The sequence below is a fragment of the Papaver somniferum genome, chromosome 1 (assembly GCF_003573695.1).
Source record: "Papaver somniferum cultivar HN1 chromosome 1, ASM357369v1, whole genome shotgun sequence".
Classification (NCBI taxonomy): domain Eukaryota; kingdom Viridiplantae; phylum Streptophyta; class Magnoliopsida; order Ranunculales; family Papaveraceae; genus Papaver; species Papaver somniferum.
This window is the reverse complement of record NC_039358.1, coordinates 247,091,140-247,116,101: the sequence shown is the minus strand read 5'-3', so window position 1 is coordinate 247,116,101 and position 24,962 is coordinate 247,091,140. Positions and strand designations below refer to the sequence as shown.

The 24,962-nt window shown below is 36.9% G+C and overlaps 1 protein-coding gene and 1 long non-coding RNA gene across 2 annotated transcripts; one reads left to right on the top strand and one right to left on the bottom strand.

Moving 5' to 3' along the window:
* Positions 1-11,003: 11,003 nt before the first annotated feature.
* Positions 11,004-14,152, bottom strand: LOC113324160 (beta-glucosidase BoGH3B-like). The gene is made up of 8 exons (XM_026572491.1): positions 13,967-14,152; positions 13,593-13,830; positions 13,275-13,479; positions 12,911-13,001; positions 12,644-12,789; positions 12,305-12,548; positions 11,693-12,185; positions 11,004-11,590 (listed from the first exon to the last, which is right to left on the bottom strand). Exons 2-8 carry the CDS (start codon positions 13,816-13,818, stop codon positions 11,103-11,105), a joined length of 1,893 nt encoding a protein of 630 aa, XP_026428276.1. The 5' UTR covers positions 13,819-13,830; positions 13,967-14,152; the 3' UTR covers positions 11,004-11,102.
* A 7,156-nt stretch (positions 14,153-21,308) lies between these two features.
* Positions 21,309-22,918, top strand: LOC113340186. Its single transcript, XR_003355359.1, has 6 exons — positions 21,309-21,540; positions 21,945-22,065; positions 22,158-22,229; positions 22,317-22,380; positions 22,502-22,543; positions 22,664-22,918. It is a non-coding gene; the product is annotated as an uncharacterized LOC113340186 (long non-coding RNA).
* The last annotated feature ends 2,044 nt before the right edge of the window (positions 22,919-24,962 follow it).

The window sequence follows — 24,962 nt, the reverse complement described above, 5'->3', positions numbered from 1 at the left end:
CAGGTTATATAATTGTGACTCTTTCCAAGGGCCACCAGTGACAATGTTTAGCCTATAATTATTAAGTGAAACATGGATTCCTGGAAAAGTAACTGCACAGCAAGAGCACACTTAGACGAGAAAAATAAAAATATTTTTTATCAAGCAATACCATTACCATTCACTATATACTGGATATAGGCATATAACAACAAATTTTCATAACAGCTTATGCCTCTCGTGAATTTACGACCGAGGAAAATAGACCTGCTACGGTTTGGAAAACTTACATCTGCTTCAAGTCGTTACGATTCCCAACAACTTAGTAAACCACTTGTGTCACTCGTGAGTGTGGCTAAGTACAAAAAAAAGGTTAATCTATCAAAATAGTACCGTTAGATAATAGGATGTTTTCGTTTTTATTTCCTATTAAAATACTGTTTTTCCGTATATAACTCTAGTTTAGTTTGTTATGTCTTGTAAGCCAAGTCAATGCTATATTCCCTGCATTGCAAGTTACGTAATCAATACATATATATAAACAATATTTTATATTGGATTTCCTCACGTTGAGAAACCTACCTTATTCTAAAATCCGTCTTGGTATCAGAAAGGTTGCTCCATCGTCCGACCTATTATTAGGGTTTTTTTTTTCTCCTATCCTACTTTCATCTATTTTAACATGGCTATTATCTTTTCTCAATAATCTTCTCAATATTCAGAGTCTTTTTTTGCTACATCTTCTGTGTCAATGGATCAAGCACCTTTTGAACGACTTCATGGTGCTATTTCTGAAAAAAATGACTGGTTGTAATTACTTGCTATGGAAAGCTCAGCTCACAATGTATTTACAGGGATATGATTTGGAAAAATTTGTTGATAGTTCTCTTGCATCTCCACCGGCCCTTATTAATGGACTTCCTAACCCACTGTTTCTGTCTTGAAGGCGTATAGATAAATTACTTCTCGGCTGGATTATGTCGTCTCTTAGTGCTCCTATCCTAGCCAAAGTTAAGGCATGTGATACTTCTTTCTCTATCTGGACAAAACTCGATGCTCTCTTTGCATCTAAAACAGATGCACATCTTATTCATCTTAAGGAGTCGCTTTCATCCATCAAGAAAGGAAGCTCAACTATGTCTGATTGCATTCAGACCGTGAAGAATATAGTTGATTCTCTTGCTTCTAGTGGTGTTGAAGTCTCTAACAAAGATTTTTTTTTCCATTATCTTTTTAAGGGTCTTGATTCATCATATGAATCAATTGTTAGCTCTTTAATCACCACAATGGATGTTGTCACAACTAATGAATTTGAATCCATGCTTCTCTCTTATGATCTTCGTGTCACTACACAAAAACAGGTAGCTATCTCTTCACCACTCGCTAATGTTACCTCTGTGAATCGCACTGAGGATGTTCCACTTACACGAGATGAAAAAACAGTTGTTATTTGTCAAATTTGTATTAAAACCTTTGATAATACTCGTGATTGCCACAAGAGGTTGGATACAATGACTTATCCTTCTCGTGACAAACGCCCACAGTCCAAGAATAATGCTACTAAAGGAGACGACCGTCTTCTAATGCTCCAGCTGCTTATGTTGTGTTTCACAATTTTTTTTTATGCTTATGATTGGCTTCCCGATAGTGGTGCGACGAATCATATGACCAATGATCTCAGCAACCTACACACTCATTATGAATACAATGGACCTGATCATATTCGAACTGTTGGAGGTTCACCCTTACCAATTTCTAATACTGGTGATGGTATTCTTGCTACTCATACTCGTAAGTTTATTCTTTCTAATGTTCTTCATGTTCCACATCTCTCCAAAAATTCTTTTGTTTTTCTCTAAATTTTGCCTTGATACTAATGTCTTCTTTTAATTTATGACTCTTTATGTCTTATGAAGGATCTCCCAACTGAGGAGTAGTACTTTGAGGAATGCTTAATAAGGAAGGTTTTTATCCTCTTCTTCCTATTTCACCAGTTTCTGCTCTTGTTGGTGAACATACTTATTTACAAACATGGCACTCTCGTTTGGGTCATCCAATGCTCAAAATAGTCAAAGCCATTGTCTCGAAGCATAGCTTGCCTGTTTCTTCTTTTCAATTTTTTTTGTGTCAGTCGTGTTTAGCTTATAAAATTCATAAGCTTAGTTTTCCAGTTAGTACCACAGTTTATGAACATCCTTTGGATCTTATTATTTCAAATATTTGGGGTCCTGCTCCATTTTTATCTAATAAAGGTTTTCGGTACTATATTCTTTTTATTGATATTTTTAGTCGTTTCACTTGGATTTTCCCTATGCATACAAAATCCAATGTCATTGGTATCTTTGATGTCTTTTATCGCCAAGTGCAAACTCTCTTAGGTCGAGTGATTAAAATTTTCCAAACTGATAATGACACTGAATATAAGAAATTTAATAAAATTATGCAACATAATGGTACCCAACATCTCCTTATTTGTCCTTGTACATCTTCTCAAAATGGTCTTGTAGAAAGACGATACCGTCACATAGTTAAAACTGGCTTAATACTCCTATTCATGGCTTCTGTTCCGCCTCGTTTCTGGTATGATGTTTTTTCTACTTCCACTTTTCTTATGCTTTTTCTGTTCCCTCAGTTCCTACATGTGACCCCCCAACTCTTAGACCTGCTTAGCTAATAGGATTACAAACTAATTGAAGCATCAAAGCTAGATTGAAGGTCTTAAGAATCAAAATAAACTCTGATATTATTTTAAAGTAAATCTCTCGAGTGATATGAATATAATAATGTGTTTTTCACAGATTAACAAAGAATACATATAAAAGATAACTCAACATCTTTCGAATCGATAAAGCTTTAAGGCAAAGAAAAAAACGTCATATCATCGCGCGCATCATTTCTTCTGAGAACTGAAACTGAAGTGGGAACAAGTGAGCACATCATCCCAAAGGGGTTCCCAATGGAACCATATAACTTTCAGGTAATCACTAACATGCTTCACAGTTCTAAAAGAAAATGAAACTTAAACAGAACAATAGGAGAAAACAAATAACACCTTTTACACACAACACGAAATAGAAGATTGCTTCAACTTTTTTCCCCAGATATTGTGTCCATCTTGGAAATATCCATGAAAGATCCAATACTGGATGGATCTACGAGAATTGAATTAAACAACCTAAACATAAGTTATCCTAACCTCATCTCACTAAATGGAGAAGAAGATGTTAGGGATAACTCCACTCTCAAATGATAGCATGAATTCAGGTACCGTAAGATATTATTGTGGAATGCGTACACCTCATAAATTCCAATGCCAGCATCTAAGTTTAAAATATTACAAGGTTTTGATTACTATGATCTGACCCCGCACAATAGGCTCACAAAAGGCCCAATCATTATTGATACACCGGAGTCTCCAAATAATGACCATCTCCAGTCATGAACCTAGAATTTCTTCTTAAGTCAAGGTCATAGTAACCCAGTCATACTACTAAGACTGAACAATCAAGTATGATATGCACATAGTGACTTCCCAAAAATATAAATTATATATAATATTCAACCGGGGTAAAGCCGTACTACTAAATAATATTCAACCGGGGTAAAGCCGACCTACTAAAATAATATTCAAACAACATAGCATTGCCCTATTAAACTTAGTCAAAAGCTATGGGGATACACAAACACTCTTCGCGGAGAAACCACAAAATGCATATCACACAACATACCCATTGAATTACAACCAATATGCTTACACAACATGCTCGCAGATGAAATTAACTTAATGATTACAAGAAGGTTACAAGAGTTCCCACCTAGTTTGATGACAAGCCACGCCTACCTTGTAATGCTCAATCCACTGGTTCATCCTTTGAATCGATCGTTATTAATATAGACTAATTGTTAATCACACAATCACTCTAAGAATTTAGCCAATAGGCTCATACAAGGCCCATAACATAATATCATACAAGTCACTAGTTATAGGTTAAGTGAAATAACTAATGGTATCTAATTCTCTTAATGATTCAATAACCTGGTAATAAATAATTTGGGAATAAATAATTATCTACTTATCCAAATGGGATCATATTGGGTATCATTGGAAATCCTCAAAAAACCCTACAACTTTGCAGAAGGAACCGAAAGCTAATTCGGATCATAAGGGGTCCAAAATAGAGCTGGCAAACGGGCGGGCCGGGGATTGCCCGTTGCGGGTTCCACGGGTTCGGGTTAATACGAGTTGAAACCCGCGGGTTGAAATTTTACACGGGTTATCATTTTTTCAACCCGTGCCCATAACGGGTTTAACTTGCGGGTTCACGGGTTAGCCCGCCCATTTGCCAGCCAGTTTCATCCTAGCTGCAAGTTTCACCATTACTGCAACATCTCTATTCACTTTCTCATACTCCACCATCATTCATCACTGCTAGTCGAGCTCTCTTCTCTGATTTCTTGTTTCATTCGAACTTTCTCTATCATAATCTACCATGGCTTGATTCATAAAATCACCGAGAACATCAACTGCCATCAATCATCCGAGACTCAATAACACACTTACATGCATGGCAGCGAGCATGTATTCTTAGTTGAACTCGGGCTGAAGTTATCCTTGCATCATCATCCTGTCGAGATATACTGGCAACAAACCAAACTCTATACATCTTCATTCTCATCTCCATCCACATCTCATCATCTCTGCCAACCGTCACAGCTATGTACGATCATCAACAGCATCACAGAGACGTCCATCCTTCAGTTCAATGGAAGCAACAACCAACTTCCGTCATACACTACAGCCATTAGTTCCTTCTCGTGACTACTGCCAACACTACTCCCATCTTCACTGATGTTGATCGACGACAGTAACTCCAATCCAGTCTTCCAACTCCGACAGAAACCCAATGTTCTTCCCAAACTCCCATAGAAAACCGAGCATACCAATAAATATCAATAGCTTCTCCTTCCATAGAGAACAAGAAGAGAGCTATTGTTACTCGAGCTGATGACAGCAATAGCGTGAGATAGAGTCAGTGCATCGATGGGTTATGGAGTTGTGTTGCTGCCATCATCAAAAGGTGATGGAGTTTGCTTTGAAGAAGATGCTCGTGATAGTGAATTAATGATGATGGAATAGTTGTTTCTCTAGTATGGACTGTTGTGAATGACTCGAGATGGATCATTGAGCTGATCAGAAGAATCATGGCAGGAAGGAGTTCGAGTAAAAGAAGAACAAGGTCTATTATTAGTGTTATATGACTTATTAATAAGGTAGACGGGTTTACGGGTTGTACCCGCGGGTTCACGGGTCGGGACGGGTTAACCCGTTTACTCACAGGGTTCGTATTTTCACGGTGTCGGGCACGGGCTAACCCGCGGGTTTTGGCTTGTTTGTCAGTTCTAGTCCAAAAATCCAAACCAAGGTTTTTGTCACTGAGACCAGGCCCATTGGCCTGAATCGGAACGGCCCACTAATCCTGTCCAACTAACTCGATCTGAAAAACAAGTCAGCTAATCTGACTCACCAAGTCAACACGGCCAACTAGGTTTGACTCACTAACTTACTGATTTGACTCAGTCAATTACACAAACAGATAGTAGACATTTTTAAGTTTTTCTACTTGTTCACAGCACTAGGGTCAAAGTTTCGGGGTTCACAAATCACTCAATTTTCATCCAAATTGAACACCCAACAGCTCTTTAGAAATAAGGGAACCTCCTCTATATTAGAAATAAGGGAACCTCCTCTGTGACTTTGTAATTATGACCAGAAACCAATTCCTATCCGAACATACCTATAAAAGTCCACTAACATACTGACTCACCGCTGTGTCAAGGTTTTCGGTTACAATGGGTGATCTTTGAAAATTCGTCACTAATTCCACGATGTTCCAAATTGAGCAAACTCAGGCTCTATAAAAAGGTGATAGGATAATCTATATTATCATGCTATAAACCACGTCTAAATAATACTTAAATCAATCTTAATCATGCGAGAACATGGGGCAGAGACATACAATCTTCATATAAAATCATGATTAGCATATAATAAAATCGTTTTCAAAGGTTACTTAATCATTAGATGGTTTTCTATCATCATATGGTCATGATACTCATCAACTTAATTAATATCAACATCAAACCCATCCTTTCCTTATATTCCTTTCTTTTCTAAGAATCCTTCCAATTTATATCTAAACTTTTATTGATTCTATCACTCTCCTTACTTACAAATCACTCTCTCTGCTCTATTCTATAAACCTCCAAATCATCATCCACTTCTCATTAAAAACACCAAACTTCTCCGACTCCAACTCTCTTTTCTATAATTCTAAAACTCATATTCTTGCCTCTCCTTGTTTCTCTTTTCTTTTCATTATTATACCAACACACTTGCCTTTCATTTCCTCTGATTTTTACCACAAACACACGTACCACCTTGTTTTACCAAAACACCACCGAGCTACTCAGTTTAAGGAGAAAAGATATACATAAAGACTTATATTAAAAATTCAACTCTAATAAGGGTTACACTATTTAATATCTAGAACATCACTAAGAGCAACTGCAGTGGTGCGATCAAAACCAAAGATCAAAGATCAAAAAAAAGACCAAAATTTGGGTTTAGTCCGTGTTGTGACGCAACGGTACATGATTAAAATTTCATCAGGCGGACTTTAAAAGTCCGCCCCATTTTTTTTGTAAAATTCCATCAGGCGGACTTTAAAAATCCGCCCCATTTTTTGTAAATTTCATCAGGCGGACTTTAAAAGTCCGCCCCATTAAAATTTCATCAGGCGGACTTTAAAAATCCGCCCCATTCTTTGTAACTTTCATCAGGCGGACTTTAAAAGTCCGTCTCATTCTTTTTTTTTTATTTAATTAAAATTTCATCGGTCGTAATTTAAATCTCCGCCCGTTAACAAGCGTACTTTAAATTTACGCCCAGCAACAAGCGTACTTTAAATTTACGCCCGACTATATTAGAATTTGGGATTTGGTCGCGACCATATTTGGTCTGGAATTTGATCTTTGGTTGGAATTTGATCTTTACTCCGTCCCACTGTGTTACGATCTCATCCCAAATTTTTGGTTATACTCGCCCACTGTGCATGCTCTAAGAGATAACTTTTCACTATAAAGAGGTCCATTCAAAGAAGAGGGTCAGGTCAACGAAAGTCGGGTCAATGGAAGTTTGACTTAGTCCGACTTCGAAACTCAAATTTGCCGATCATCGTTTCTCCCTCTTCCAATGTCCGACCAACGCGTTCTAGTAGTCCATTTCGTGTAACTTATGGATATATATCTAGTGGTACTAATTTCATTTCCAAATTATTATTATATTATATTTATTAATTATTATTCATATTTAATTAATCAAGTTATTCGCGGTTAATTCGTCTCTGGACGAGTCTAATAGCGTTGACGTGCTTGAGGATCCTTATACTACAGGTGCTAAATTTCCATATGAGTTGTTGTTTAATATAGTTCGGGTGTTTTTGTCTCTCCGGACTTTTTGATGCTTATGTTTTCCGCATCTTAGAGATTATGAAACTACTAAATTTGAGTCGCGGTTTTCTCCTTGTGTTTTTCTTGGATATTGTGCAACTCGCAAGGGCTACAAGTGTTTGCACATCCCGTCTGGTCGAGTTTACTGGTCGCGTCATGTTGTTTTGGATGAATCCTTTTTTACTTTTGCAGGTCCCAATTACCATCTTCCTCCGATCCTTCACAGGTAAACTTCTCTCCACTTCTTTTTCCAACATCCACTGCCGTGTCCTCTCCCATTCTCTCCGCTGCCTTATCTGTTCCTCCTGCCCCGGCTTCTAGTTCATATCCTCTAGTTTGCAGTTCTACTAATCCTCTACAGGTTCCTTCTACTGCTGTCCTAACGGAATTTGTTCCACATCTGCAGCCTCCTGATGCTCCGCCTCTACTAGATACGACCAACAACAGAATCTTTTATTACTCCAGTGAAAGATTCATCCCAGCTGCTTCTGTCATCGCCTCTGTTGATGCTGAAGAGTCGTCATTGTCTCCTGCTATGGTCTCTCAGCAACCTTCATCGCCTGATCCAGCTGACTCGCCTGCTGCTTCGGTTCAATTACCTACGGAAGTCCAATAGTCCTCCATGCAGAAGCTCAACAGTCATTTTTCGCTGCAGTTCATCGTTTTGGTCACACCTACAGCAGACGTTTACCATCTCTTATTGTTGCTTCTTCTAACGCTCAAGTGTATGTCCCTCCAACACTTTCTGATGTCGTTACTGACCAGCAAGCTGCTTCTGATATCGCACCAGCTTCAACCTATTCTAATGTCGTTACTTCTTCTCTTCCTGTGCCTTTGAGTACCCAAACGGCCAACCTGTTAACTTCTAATTACCCAGCAACTTCCACGGAGCCAGCCACTGCAGTCCAGCAGTCCACGTTGTTTACTTCTAGTAACCAATCTGCTTGTTCTACCGAGCCATCTACTGCAGTCCAATCGTCCATTTCCCCTGAGTTGCTATTTTCACCTGAAGTTCATGAATTTACTACTATCCATCCCGTAGTTGCTTCTACATCAACTACACCTCTTGGTCCTACTTATATTTTGAGTACTTCACCTGACCATGCTGTCCAAGCTTATCGACCACCAACTCGGAATCCGCATTCTATGGTTACAAGAGGAAAGGATGGTATTTTTAAACCTAAAGCTCTTTTAGCTTCGACGTATGCAACCATTACTGATGCTTTCTTTGAGCCAACTTTTTATTCGCAGGCGAAAGAAGATCCGAAATGGCTCAAGTCTATGGATGATCAATATAATGCTCTTATTCAAAATGACACTTGGTCTTATGTTCCACATACTCCGAATATGAATGATGTAGGGTGTAAATGGGTGTTTCGTGTCAAACGCCTTGCTGATGGAACTATTGAACGTCATAAGTCTCGTTTAGTAGCTCAAGGATTTCATCAACGTGAAGGACAGGACTATGGAGAAACTTTCAGGTCGGTTATAAAGCCTTGCACAATTCGTGTTGTTCTTACTTTGGCACTTACATCTCTTGGTCTTTCGCCAGCTTGACATACAAAATGCATTTCTCAATGGTCGTCTATATGAAGCAACCTCCTGGCTATACTGACCCAAATTATCCTGATCATGTTTGCCGACTGCATAAATCCTTTGTATGGACTCAAGCAAGTACCAAGAGCGTGGTATAGTCGTCTTAGTGTGTTTCTTCAACAACTTGATTTTACTGTTTCTCGAGCAGATTCTTCTCTGTTTATTCGACGTAGATCTACTGATGTCACTTATCTTCTTGTGTATGTTGACGATATTATCTTAACAGATCCTCTTCTACTTTTTTTCAAAATATTATTGATCCTCTTCACAAGGAATTTGCGCTCAAAGATCTTTGAGAGTTGTCTCTTTTTCTTGGTGCTGAGATTACAAGAACACCTAATGGTTTATTTCTTTCTCAGCGACGTTATATAGAGGATTTATTGGAGTGTGCTAATATGCAAGGGTCAAAGCCTGTAAGTACTCCATTTACCACTTCTATTGAGTTAAATCCAAAGGGAGTAATTCCTTTGAAAAATCCTATTGAATATTGGAGTCTTGTTGGCGGTCTTCAATACTTGTTAATCACACGACCTGAACTTTCGTTCTCAGTTAATAAGGTCTGTCGGATTATGAAACATCCTACTGACAAGCATCTTCTTCTTGTCAAAATAATTACGCGCTATTTACAAGGTACTTCTTCTTATGGTCTTACTCTCCGTCCTTCTAATTTGATACTAAGTTTTCAAGCCTACACGGATGCTGACTGGGCTGGTGATCAAACCGATAGACGTTTCACTAGTGGTTACTGTGTTTAATTACTTGGGATCAGATCTTGTTTCTTGGAGTGCTATAAAGCATAAAATTGTATTTAAGTCAAGTACGGATGATGAATATCATGGTCTTGCCATTGCAACTGCTGAGCTCATGTGGATTGAATCTTTACTCAAAATTACTAATATCATGGTATGCACTCCTCCTGTTTTATGGTGTGGTAATTTTGGTGCTACACATCTTACTATGAATCCAGTTTTTCATGGTCGTACTAAACATATTGAAATCGATTATCACTTCGTTCGTGAAAGGGTTCAACGTGGTCAGCTGCTTGTTCGTTTTGTTTGTTCCTGAGATGAGGTTGCTGATTTCTTTACTAAACGTCTTTAGTGAGATAGGTTCTCTTCTCGACCCTCTAAGCTTATTGTTTCGGATCACCCGCTTAGACCGAGGGAGGGTGCTAGAGAATAGGAAATTTTGGTTTTTATTTCCTATTGAAATACGGTTTTTTTTGTATATATCTCTAGTTTAGTTTGTTATGTCTTGTAAGCCAAGTCAAGGCTATATTCCCTGTATTGCAAGTTATGTAATCAACACATATATATAAATAGGATTTTACCTTGGGTTTTCTCATGTCGAGAAACCTACCTTATTCTAAATCTGTCTAGTACTGACCTTTTTTTGGGAATTTTCTAAAAACATTCTATTGGCGGTTCTTCTACTTTTGTTACTGGAGATTGGTAATTTTGGGTAGATTGAACTGATATTTATGATCTATAAAGGAGATTCCACTATTGGCGGGGTGATACCATTTTAGAGATCCGATGGTCACGATATGCTAGTTTTATTTGTCTTATATATAATGGTATCACCTTCGTTAATATTGGTATCCCTTTATAAATAATGGATATTTTTAGTAGACTAAAGTAATTTTCATATGTTATTTATTGTTGATGAGATTTACTGGTTTTCTTAGTGAAATCGAGTGCCAGGGAGTTTTTTGTAGTTTGGATCTGATTTTTTGAACTGGCGACTGTAACGTGCCAGGGTACTATTCTACCACCGGACTACTGGTACTATTCGATCACTTTTCATACAACAGAGAAAGTATGAGAAAAGGAGATATGAGATAAGACCAAAAAATGTCTTGATAATCCAATTTTTTATCTGATATCTCGTTTTTCTTAAAGCAAATCTCGATAGGATTCATAGGAAAGCAATAAAAGTTTATACTAAGCTCTTGAAGTACAATTTGCTGAAAGGAAAATTGTTACAATTAAGTTCATTTGATGAATATGGTTTCATTCCTAAGTGTAAGTTTTTGGCTTTGTAACTAATCCGAACCCGAACGGGAAGAGAGGATCATAGTGCTTGTCACCAACATTCATTGGAAGTTGATCGACGTTCTTGAACCAAGTTCGAGCAAGCTTACCAGTGAACCCGTAATCACCGAATAGAACATCAGCAATACCTTGACCTTCAGTTCCTGGCAACCATGCTGCTACTAGTGCTTCAATTTTGGCAAGGTAAGGTTGGATCATGACAGGTCTGCCAGAGACGACAACAACAACACATTTGACGGATCCACACACGTTTTTAATTGTGCTCGGGCCTGGCTCAGAGATTGTCAGGTTCATGCTGTCACCGAATTGCTCGGCATATGGAGGTTCACCAACAACAACAATGGCGTAAGAGAACTTGTTGTTCTTCAAGAATTTTGCGTCAGGGTTTTCATTGAAAACTACTTTGGTTTTTTTGTCAACGGTGCTTTTGATTCCTTGGAGTATCGTTGTACCTGCTCACATCGAAAATATAAATCCAGTTAAATCTCAAAAGACGGTGAGTTCTGCGAAATCTAGAATAGGAATAGTAGTATTACATAGAGTACTAAACGTACCATATGTGAGGTTATTCCCGGTAAGTCCCTGCCATGTGATTGTCCAGCCACCACATTGGTTACCAAGGTTATTAGCATGACTTCCTGCAACAAGGATCTTTGGGGCCTTCTTGGGAAGCGGCAACATCGGATAAGCTGAAGACTTACCATTCTTCAGTAGAACTAGTGATTTTCTCACTGCTTCTCTCGCTAAATTTCTGTGTTCCTGGCTTCCGAGTTGTTTAGTAAGGCTAAGATCAGCGATTGGGTTTTCAAAAAGTCCCATAGTAAATTTAACCCTCAAGATTCTGCTCACAGCATCGTCAATTCGGTTTCGCTTGATGAACTTTTGCTCCACCAATTTTGTTAGACCAGCAATGAATTCGTGGAAGGTGTTGGGAACCATGATCATGTCAATGCCAGCATTTATTCCAGCTAAAATTGAATATGTGTAATTCGCATGAGGAGGAGACGTGATCCTGTCAATACCCTCCCAGTCGGAGATTACGAAACCCTGATAACATCCATGAATAGACGCAATATTAGTCTCTGCAGATTCTGCTGAATCAGTTGAAGTTAAATTAACCGGAGAAAATGCACAAACATGAATAGCTAATTAAAATTGATTTGTACCCTGAATTTGAGTGTGTTCTTGAGGAAACCAGTGATAAGATCCTTGTTGGTATGCATCTTTATCCCATTCCAGCTGTTGTATGAGACCATGATAGTTGAAACACCCTTGTAAACTGAATTACGGTAAGCCGGCATGTGAATGTCGAACAATCCTTTTCTACTTATCACGGTGTTATTTTCGTTGATACCCTTAGTGGTGCCACCATCACCCACGAAGTGCTTAGCACAAGCTGCCACATTGTTCCTGCAATACATTAGAAAATGTCAGTTGCTATAGAGAAATGACTGAAGTCCTAAAGAAAAACTGCAATGATTTACAGAAAGCTGGTGTGCTCTTACTTTCCGGCAACAAACGGAACACCTTTTGCATATTTCTTTGGAATTTCTCCTTGTAAACCAGATATGATCTCTGTCATTAGCTGCACGATTTTGGGATCTTCACTATAGCTCTCATAACACCGACCCCATCTTGGATCTCTACAAACCTGGCATTGGTAAAAATGGAAGTTTAGGGGACAGGGAGATACTCTGAACTCAATAACATAGCTGAAAATTGATAATACTTGTCAAGGGAACAAAGTTAAGTGCGTGATTTTGTTTGCGTACCGCAATACATGGAGCAAAAACATAAGGAATTCCTGTAGCTCTAACTTCTAGAGCAGTTGCAGCTCCAATCTTCTTGATGAGCTCAGGATCCCTGGAGAACATTCATTAGCATGACAGAATCAGAAAAATGTGAATTCTTGGAATCAGACCGAGCATTATGTTGTTCAACTTGCTTTATACTTCCTTCGTCTAAGGCTTTGGTATATTCAAGCAGATTAAGAAAAATGAGAGAGAATTAAAAATTCCAGATATACCCCTTAATATTAATAATTAAGTTCATGAATAAATCAGGAAAAACTTTGGAAAAAAATATGAAGACTTTCAGTTAATAAGAAATGTAAACTCAAAGTTGAGATTTGGTTACCTGGTCACTCCAAGCCCTACATTATGGGGGAAGATAGTTGCCTTGTAGACGTTACCGTGGCCATGAACGGCATCGATTCCATACATCATTGGGATCCCAAGACGGGTAGAGAGAGCACCCTTTTGGAACCCATTTACCATATTAACCCAATCTCTAGCAGTGGCTTGAGGAACTGGCACACTTCCTCCTCCACTCAATACACTACCTAATGAACACATAATAATTTGTCAAAATGTTATTAGATCCCAATGGTACAAATATAATCTGCATTCTTATGACATTATGAATGGAATTAAGTTAATTGTTTAAGAGCTTTACCAATATACCAATTCTTGATTGCATAAGCAGATGCAACACCTCGTTCGATTTGCGTCATTTGTCCAATCTTCTCCTCCAAAGTCATTCTCTTCATCAAGTCTCTCACTCGAGCACCTATTGGTTGTTTCGGATCTTTGTATCTTATGTATTCGTCTGTTGCTGAAATGGACGTGAAGCAACTCAATAGCAGAAGACCCATTACAAGGATCGTGTTCTTCGCCATCATTACTTGATAATTCTGCCAGTCCAGAGTTAAGATAAAGATATGGTTAAGGAAACAAGGTAATATAAACAGAGAGACTAGTAACAAAAAAAAAAAACTTGGATCTAGAAATGCGAAATCGTTGAAGATTAGAAATTATGGAACAACTTACAGTGAGTAAATGATCAAGTAGTACTTTCAGAAGTTTGTAATATATAGAGAGTGTGGGATGACAGATAGATTCACTGTGTATTACAGCATAACCAAGTGTGTTCTTATCTTAAACACATCACTTGAGAGATCTTGGATCGAATTCTGCAAGTTGTGGTTTTCGTAGAGTTGACTCACGCATGATCTATTGGTGGTAGCAGCCTAGATTCGCTCGTGGACTCGTGGTAGGGGCATTTTATTATTGTCCAGCCAAGTGATCTGGTCTGCCAATTGGGAATTATATATATATATATATATATATATATATTATTAGATTGGCATTTTATGAGATAGTACATTAGATATTAGGAAACGGCCAACTTGGAGTGTCTAGAGGTGTCAAACAGGCAGGCCTGGCCTGCCTCTGATTGGCCTAGCCTGGGCCTGTAGCCTGGCCGGGGTCGGCCTGTCAATAAAGATGGCCAGGCCAAGCCTGGCCTGGATCCTATTAAATGAGCCCAGCCTGAGCTTGAGCGAGGCTAGCCAGTTAAAGTATGACCTCTTTCTTTTCAAAAAATATATCATAGTGTTTCGAACTCATTACCTCGTGCTCATATATCAATGACACAATCCAGTTGGGCAGCGTTTTATTTATGTCTAATTTGTCAATTGATATATTATATCAAATCAATTTACATATCGTAAGGTCAAACAATCCATTATTTATTTAAGGCAGGCGGGAAATTAGGAAACTCTTTAATGTATGGTTGCTATAAGCTGACAAAGACGTTGGCAACTTGGCATATTTAAAGGTCAATATATCAGGAATTTCCAATTTTATTAGGACAATTAATAGAAAATAAATGGAAGGAAACAACTAAATAATGAAATATTTATCGAGCATAGAAAGGAAACAACTAAATAAGAGATAAATTTATTAATGAAATATTTATTAAGTATATAGAAAGAAAAATGAATTAATTTATTGACGAAAATTACTTACCGAGAAAAAAAAGAGGAATTCATAAAGTATAATAAATTTGTTTACATAATAAATCACATATATTGAGAAAATATAACGGGAAAGATAATTAAGTCTTTAACGGGATAATTACTATTAATTACCTTAATTTTAGTTTGAATTAGAATTGATAACGAGTTAATTAGTTAGGTGACTCCCTTGTTTTTCCAATTGACCTCACGCTAATTAAGTAAAAATAACGGTAATAGAATCTTAATTATAATGGAATAAAATCTCATAATGAAATTATTATCAGTTGATTAGGTTGATAAATGGTTTCCAAAACAAAAAAGATGATAAATTCTGAATGTGTACTTAAACATATAAAGACGTGTGGATTAGTTGGTTTAAGGTGCTTCTCATTTTCGGAGGGTAGATCACGTGATCGAAACTCAACACCGTTTGAATTTTTTTGATCGACTAAAACTAATAGGCAGGCTTTCCAGGCCTAGCCTGGCAGGCTTGTACTGGGCCGGACTTTAACAGGCCAGGCCATGACAGGTTAAAAGGCCAAAAAACTTAAGCCCGGCTAGGCCTGTTAAAGTCCGGCCCAGTACAAGTCAATGCGGGGACTAGATATTTTTGGGAAGTTAATGAAGTGCAGTTGGATGAGATCTGAATTAGATTTTACAGTATAAAGAGTTTCCAATGAATCGAGTCGTGTGCATTTTTATGATAGTAAATGTTATCGGTGTCGAATGGCCTACTCTCTCGAGTCAATGTACCAATTTTGTTGAGTAGGGTAGGCCGGATTATTACTGCATTCTTCATTTATTACTGCATTATTCATTTACTGAAGTGGTGATCGTAGTATTGTTTGTTTCGATAGCATTTATTGTTTTTTGTATAATACAAGGGAAATTCAACTCTGCACCTGTTGGGAACTCGAGAAATCGAGCTTAGAGATCCTTCTATGGTGGTGCAGTGTGCTACTATCTATTAAGGCGTGTGAATTTATATATTCCAACTGGAATCAATTATGAAATAGATCAACACTTATTTCCACAACATTTGGAATTTCAATTTTTTTTCTTTTATGACATAGAATTTTGCTTTACCTCTTTTGGCAAATTAGGATTTAATGTTTACCGGAAATAGATATTGATGCAGCTTCTATTCACATTTATCAGGATTTTTATTGACTCATTGACAACCGCGGAATAACAGGATCTTGAGATATTTTGATGAATAATAAGTAAACCAAGCATAAGCAATAATAATAATACGACAAAGATAAATCAACTCACAAAACACAAGATTTATAGTGGTTTGACCAATACATACAGTGTGTATATATTGTCTACGTCCATTTTGAGCCGCACCCACTCAATCCATTATGAAGAAAAAATGATTATAATGTCGTGTGAATCCCAGCAAACCCTTGGTTACACCGTAACAATTACCCGAGATGATAACCTTGTCTCTTGTTCCTCACCAATATGCTCTCACAACGAAACCCTAATTTTTTACCCTAAAAGCTATACAAGAAGAAACTCTCTTTTCTCTCTAAAATTGTATTCGCTCACAATTTTCTTCATACACTAATTCTATAAGCCCTAATTACCTATTTATATAGGTTACAAACTTGGCCACCAAAAATGCTAACCACCGCTGACCTAAAATGGGAAATTAATTACTCTTTTAATAACTAACAACATTTGCTTCATGACATCTCAATTCACCAATGTCAGAACTGCCCACATTTTTTCCCGTTAACGAGTAAATAAGATGGATTTCACTCGATTTAATACCTGTTTTGGAAGATAATGAAACCGATTCTTCATATTGTCCTTTATATAAAGACAACATACACGGTGATCTATAATATGTGATCTAAAGCATGTTCTGTAGAAGTGTACGTTGCTGTATATATATATAAGTGGATATGAAGAGCTCAATGTAGATTATATGCAGTAGGTCGAGTCCAGGTACATCTAGCGTTTTGCATCACTAGAATTATGTGGATATCCATAACCCAAAAAAGATATAGCAGTGCTCAATAATAGATGTTGCTGCTAGTTGATGTTTGTTTTTGTGTGTTTTGCAACCCACAAACTATATGCAAATGGGGATGGATGGTATTGATGAGGGTACTATATATAGACGAGGAGAAGATATTTATGAGTATTAATTAATTAATTAATTAATGGATATAACAAGTAAACAATGGCTGCTGTAGACTAAGACATTTCATGGCCAACTGGTAGTTAATGGACAAAATGCATTGAAATACAAACGGACACATATTACTGATTTGGAATTCCGAATGCCTATAAATTGAGAAGATATCATCCGATGATTCTGACATATTGAAATCATGGTTAAAGCTCATCTAAGTTTGTTATCTTTTCTCATTGGATTTCTCTTGGTTTTGTTTGTTGCAGACATAGGGTACGTAAGTTACTAGCTAGCTAATCGATTCATTTTTTTTCTCTCTCTCCGATCGATCTTGCTCTTTATTTTTGTTGTTCATTTGTTATTTTTGTTGATATTTGAAATGCTAATACGAGCATTCTACTACATCTAATGACATACGCAGATACGTCCGTGGTGAATGTGATGTGGGGAGACGCATGCGGGTGGAGGACGGGTGTTATGGTGTAGATTGTGATTCTCTTTGCATTAGCAGCTGCGATTTTTTAGTCAGTCACACTGAATGCCAATTTGATGAAGGTTATATTTTCTCCGGCCATTACTGCGCATGTTGCAGGTAAGGATATAAACAGCAACTTTGCCGGCTCTGTCATCAGCTAGGGTCGGCATGGCACCAATCATGTAGACTTCTCGGTCATTTCTTCGTAATAAAAGTTCACTGATAAATTATTGATCTTTTCTTACATGTTTGTAATTTTTTGTATCGCTGGTCCTTTCATAACCAAGCAGGCTTGTGTTACTATCTAGTGTGGGTGTTTGTTTGTATTGCAAAATGTTTATGTTGTTTAATTTTTAATCTTCAACTAGATGCAGCCGTTCAACTTACATCGATCATTTGTCCGATCTTCTCCTCCAAAGTCATTCTCTCTTTTCATCATATCTTTCACTGATCAATTGCTCATCTTTTATGTTCTTTTGTTATTTCTAACTCCTCTTGTAGAGCTCCTGGTATTCGGTTGTACACAAAATTTGTCAATTAATCCAATAATGATAATTTCTGGGTAAAAAAGACATGTAAAATTTGATACTATTTAAATGGACGAGAATGTAAAAATAGCCGGGATGTAAACAGTTTCATCATACCTATTTTCAAATATTCTTTCTTATTTTTAATTTACATCAGGATGCATCCATTTTCACCCTCGCTATTTTTTAAGTTTAAGCTAAGATGAATCCATATTCATTCTTGCTATTTTTTTTGTGTTCACTTCACCCATACTAAATTTTACTCGTCCATTACAACCATGTTTTAAAAATATTTGGATAATTAACTCAATTTCTCTCGTTTGTATTGGAAAAAACGCTTATGTTATTTTATTTGACTTTTAACCATCCGGAATAGAAATAAGATTTTCGTGATGGGTAAACTCTTAACAATTTAATTTCTATAAAATAAACTTTTAAAAGTTAATTACCCCCAGCCAGATTTAACAGTCTACGAGTTCAAGGGCACGTAAACTGCAAGCACGTACATTCCTAAGTTAACAAGGCACAAGGATTTACGTTGCTCATTGTTAAATTAGCCACCAAACTCAGGCTTAATCTACTATTTTAACTCAAAATATATTGGAACATTGCTGCCATCGTGGGGGACCGACCGAACAGAAGACAAATAGGCTGAATTTAAGAAAAAAAAAATGAAAGTATCAATTTTTCTGAGACGGAGGGAGTACATCGTTTTATTAGTTGCAACGGAAAATTAGTTGATGCATAAACCAATATATGGTTGCATAATGTATTATGCATTCTTTGTGGTGGTGATTTGCATAATGACTATGTATTCAAATTTCGAAAATTGTACCTTAAAGGATAATTATCTCCGAATTTTTCGGAAAAACTCTAAATTTGATATTGTTGTTTGTACTCATTGTGTAGATCCCTTTAAAATTTTTCCAACGAGATAAAATTTGTAAAATTCAAAGGCACGAATTTTTAGATATATTATATATTCTAGTTTGCTTGCAATTATACCTCTGAAAAAAGAACGTCCAATTAGGGGATATTTTTTTTATTGGGAGATATGAATTACTAACCCCATCCAATAATGTCCGTTAAGGGGTGTTTTTTGGGGACGGAAATACTAAAATACCCTTCCATCTAAATAAAAATTTAAATCTAAAAATCAAAATCAAACCCTAACGTTACAAATTCTTAAAGATAGCTTAAATAGAATTGTTGTTGAGCAAGAAGAAGAAGAAGAAGAAATGGCTTCATTGAGAAGGTACATTACACCCAACCATATTTAAAGTGTTGTTGTTGTTTTAAAACTTCATTTGGGTTAGAATCATAAATTGAAACTTTTCAGTTTCAATCCACTCCCAGCTTGTGTTCATGATGAATACGCTATTGTTTTTTTGTGCCGGCATCGCTTTTAGGATGAATACCATGCCGATATCTTGTGTCGGCATGGCTGTTAGGATGAATACCATGCTGATATGTTGTGTCGGCATGGCTTTAGGATGAAATACCATGGCGATATCTAGTGCCGACATGGTTTTTAGGATGAATACCATGCCGAAACTTGCTATTTCAGACAGATTTTATGTATGTTTTTGTCCTCAAACTGGCACGTACACTTGGGAATCGACCATGCCGGCACTACTACCGGCATGCTCGATAATGAATTTTTTGTGACGGCAGTGCACTTACAATTTCAAAATTGGGGGATATTGTGTGTCGGCATGGTGAAAGTATGAATATCATGCAGATTTGGTCCCTGTCGTCATGGTATTCATACTTTTATCATGCCGACACTGAGTTTTTCAGGCGGATACAATGGGGAAAAAAATCAAATTTCAATACATTAATACCTATATATGACTAATTGGAGCACTTGTATATTCAACTTGTTTACTTTTCTGGGTTGATTATTCACCTAAACCTTCGTGATCATAAATATCTTGATTTAATGTTGCTGCATCAATAAATTCAATAATAACGATTTATTCTAATGATTATCAAACTAATCTATTAATTTAGCTAACTATAAATAAGCACTAAACATGATTAGTGAGGACTAAATTATAAATTAGTTAAAATACATGGATAAAAAGTTATAATAATTGGATTAAAAGGGGATAATTTTGTTCACTCAAAAGTAACACAAATTTTAATCATACCAAATCTAATCTTTTTATTAAGGCACATTTTCGTCGGACTTCCCTTTATAAAAATAAATAAAATAATAGTCATAAAAAAGACTTTTCCCTTCGGTTCCTCCAGGCCAAATTATTGCGGGACGATTTATCTGACCCAAAATCTACACTTTGACCTGAAATTCACCACTGTAAACCAAAACCTGTTTTGAGCTTTCTCACTCCTAGCACCCAGTTGGCTAGCTGTGACTCCCCGGTGCGCTACTTACTTCGTTACTGGCAAGCAAACTGCTCACCAATTTGATTTTCCCAGCATACTTCACAAGCACGGTTTTCTGACCGCAACTCCATCTCAAAGCACCAACCCCAAGGTTTTCCCAGCATACTAAAGTTTCGATTTTAGTGTTTGTTTTATTGATTTACTCACTTTTGAATGACATTCTAGAGTTTAATCTGTTCTGAAAAACAGCTTAACGTAATTCATGTTAGGGCAAAGAATGCATTTCCATGTGATAGAACAGTGTGTAGATTTCAATAGTGCGTTCAAAGGTGTTTGTAAATTTGTTTCACCGGGAAAAGTTGTTTATTATGTGGGCATTTCTTACATGTCTCACTTTGTTTGTTGATGTTGGGAATTTGGAATTTTTTATAAGCCTCTTAACATGTATAAGGTGTGCAATGAAGTCTTGTAGGTTGTCAGAGTTGTCAAAGACTGGTTGATAGCCTTAAGGCTCCCCTTCGTATTGATTTCTCTTCCATTTTTAGTACAGTGAACTTATTGTATGTTTCTTTAATTTTTGCCTTAAGCGATATGATCTAATTAACCACTTGCATGATTTGTGCTAATTGTATTGGATTAGGTCCAATCTATTGTTGATGATGTGCGTAATAGAGGAGATACTGCAGTTACAGAGTTAGTGCTTCTTTGATTCTTCGTTATACTGCGTGCTTCCTTGTCATTTGTGAAGGCTTTTCTTTTCTATTTCGGAGTTCAATGTATGCTTTATCATGGTTTGATCTGGCTGTTTGTTCATTTTGTAATTATACCGCAAGGTTTGACAAAGTTTCCCTAGATAAAATCATTGTACAAGCTGCTGATCTTGTTGATCCTCAGGTAGGCTGAATACCAATTTTTTTGTTGTTTGCAAGAAACTATGTGTAATATCAAAGCGTTTTGCTTCTGCTATATAAGACTACGGATAAGCATTTTCCTTTGATGTGGCCACAGCTTGATCCACCGGTTAAATAGGCATTTGATGTTGCGTAGGATAACATATATGCAATTATGCTCAAAAGGCTTCCCCAGTGAAAGTTGAGAACATGAAAGTAAGTAAATTATCACTCCGTTCCCTTTGTTTTTCTATTCCACATTTTTCACTAAATAATTGTGTTTCAAACTAATCGAGGACTCTGAAATAGAAGAATGCTAGGGATTTGGTCTGAAATTTGCAAGCCATAGTCCCTTCTTTTATCTCTATTGCAAACTTGGAATTGTTTACTCCCATTCAAAGAGCCCTAAAGACCATCGTACATGTATACATTACACCAGGATGGTCCCAAACCTAATGTTTGCTGAGGATGTTCTCCTCGTGTTACCTTAGTCCATTAGAACAAGCAAAAACTGCAGTCCTATCATTAATTAGTAGGAAAACAACAATGAAAAGGGCATGTCTTCCATTTTTGTTGTTGAATGGAGCTTATATCACTAATTAGACCCTTTATTTGGTCAGGGTTGTAGATGCAAGCGACTATCAAAGTGAATTACTTCTGTGGGTCTTTAGGGGAACTGCCGTTTTACCTTCAACAGCTCCCATGCTTGCAGTGGTAATTTGTCTAATTTTCTGTTCAAAGGTGAAGTTCCGTATTTGTTAGTCTATATGCTTTGTGGTGATTTTCAATTTTTGGTAATCAGATCTGCTGACATATTGTTTGTCCATCACCAGCCTGCACAGATTGCAGGATGCAAAGTTGTTGTTCTGTCCACTACCCCAGGAAAAGATGGCAGCATCTGCAAGGTTATTACCTAGCAATCTACTTGTGCGAATCATGTTACATTACATTATAAGCTACAAATCTCTCTCTTTATTTCTTTCTTTCTCTAGGAGGTGCTTTATTTATCAAAAAAAAGCTGGTGTGACTCGTATTTTTAAAGCCGGGGGAGCTCAGGTGGTTTTTTGTTCCATAACCTTTATTAAGCACTACATTTAATTTAGAGTAGATCCTTTTATTTTGCATAGATATACAGTTTTGGATGGAAACACTAATATCATCTTTTCCATGTATGCAGGCCATTTCAGCTATGGCGTGCGGAACTTTATCTTGTCCTTAGGTGCTAGTGTTCTCCAACATCTTCATTAGTTATGTAGGAATTCAGCTTAGTGAAATGTTTGTTGTGACGTTCCTCTATCATAGCCTAATTGGCATGGTCGCTCTCTTATTTATTTTGTAGGTGGAGAAAATTTTTTGGACCTGGAAATCAGTATATCACAGCTGCAAAAAGGATTCTTCAGGTTCCGGGCCTAACGATTCCGGGTCCGGTTCCTAAATTGATGGACCCGGAACCGGACCCGATAAAAATCTTAAATACCTGTTGGGTCTGGATATTTATCGGGTCCTCTAAAATGAATTATAATTTGTGATAATCTATTTTTATACTTGTTATGTTACATTGAATTTGATTATTTTCATATAAAATTATCATTATATCTACATATATGTTGTAATTAAGGTTAAACGTAAGAAAATAAAAAAAAAGGGAAAAAAATTAAGTAAAACTATATAAAATCTTTCCAATTTAAGTAAAATTAACAAATAATCGGGACCGATACCTAACGGGTAATATCCCTTAGGACCGGAAAACTTATCGATTCCTAACGGTCTATCCATCTGGTAGTGATTTTGTTAATCGGTCCGATCTTAGGATCCGGAATTGGATCCGATATATCCGAATCTGATTCGGTTCCGGTTATCGGGTACCCGTTGGTAGCCCTAGTAAGAGGTCGATTTCAGGAGGGTTAAAGATCGTGCAGTTGCAGTGGCAACTTTTATAATTATTATATCGGCATGTGAAATCATTCATATATTTCCCAACTGGCCGTATGTGGAATTAATAAAGATTTAGCATATTCATGGCCAACCTGGTGAATAATGACATATAAATATAATCTTGAACAACGTAGTAATTTAAGCCTAATTTCAAGAAAATTTAATATTTAGTCCACCGATTTCGTGAATCTAGTCCACATCAGACCACTGGTTTGAGGTGTTCACTGATAAAGAAAGATAAAAGAAGGGAGGACTATCTCCTGTATTTAGTCTGCTACCACTTTTTAATGATTCTCTCTATCTCTTATACTTGCTATATTCCGTGATGAACTCATATGTGCGAACTAGTCATTCATTAATTATCATGTCATTTAGATTCATGGAAAGCAAAAAAATCCATGAGTTGAGGTATTAGATTCGAAATGCAAACTGACTTGTAGTCTCTGTAATTTTGGTAGTTTCCAGCTTGGTGTTGACTGTACTATCAGATTTACGTAGTGGTTGTTGCGTTAGGAAAGGTTCTACAGTTTGCATTTCTTCTTTGTAAGGCAGTCCTCGTGACTGCAGACTTTTGTCTTTTGTAATCCTAGCATTCGGAAAAAAATTGCATACTCACCTACAACACAGGCTGCTACATTTCCTAATCTAAGTTTCAGATGGACTTAAATTTGACAAACTATTTTGAAATCCTGATTCCATCACCGATCGTATTAGGTGAATGCATTGAAAACGAATTGAAGGGGTCGGGTCTTTATGCCACTATGCCTCATGTTACCAAGCAACTTTGGATTTGCTTTGAGATGTTGGCGAAAATTAAAAAAATTGTAAGTGAAGGTTTATAATGTCGAGAAACCCTTAGAAGTTAAGAAGGGTCATTTTACAAAATACAAGGTGTTTTGTACGTTTCTGGTACAACACAACATAGAGAAAGGAAACACATTATGCGGTATATATGTAGGGGTGTAAATTTTGTCCGGCCCTGTACCGTCCGTCATGTCCCATGGAAGCCCATGGGTGCCCGCTTCCCTTTACGGGCTTGACCGACCTAGCCCATTTAAATATGAAGGCGGGCGCAGGCTACAAGTAAGATTTCCTTGCCCAGCCCAATACCCGTCCTATTAACCCGTCATTATTACCCGTCTTGTTAGCCCATCAATATTATCCATTTACCTAGTCGAGATGGTTGTTTTCATTTTTTTCATCCTAGAATATACTCGGTATAGACACTTGATACGGTCGATCCCCATTGTTCTAATCTGCATTTTTCAACTTATATTTTATAGGATTTAGATATGCTAACCGTATCGAGAAAATCTTAGTCAAAATATATGATATTAATATATGATATTTTCCTATCTAGTGTGTGTATCTTGTGTTTGCTAACTTTTTTTAAATCATTAAAGGAGTTTTTTTTCCTTAAAAATTTTAGTTATTTGAATGAACTAATTTGATTGGAACGTCTTAAATATGACTAAACCTCATTGAATTGTTCATGACTTGTGTATTAGTACGTTCTTTTTATTTTTGAAGGCTGCTTTCAGGCATACCCAATAATTTCTAGGCATAGCAAATCACTAGTCCTAACTTGGGTGACCTTATAAGGGGTACCCTATGGATGTTCAATTACCTATATGCCCTTAAATCTTTTAAATACTAATCTATCCTTAACCCTAATACAAAAACCTAAAATCAATAAACACAAA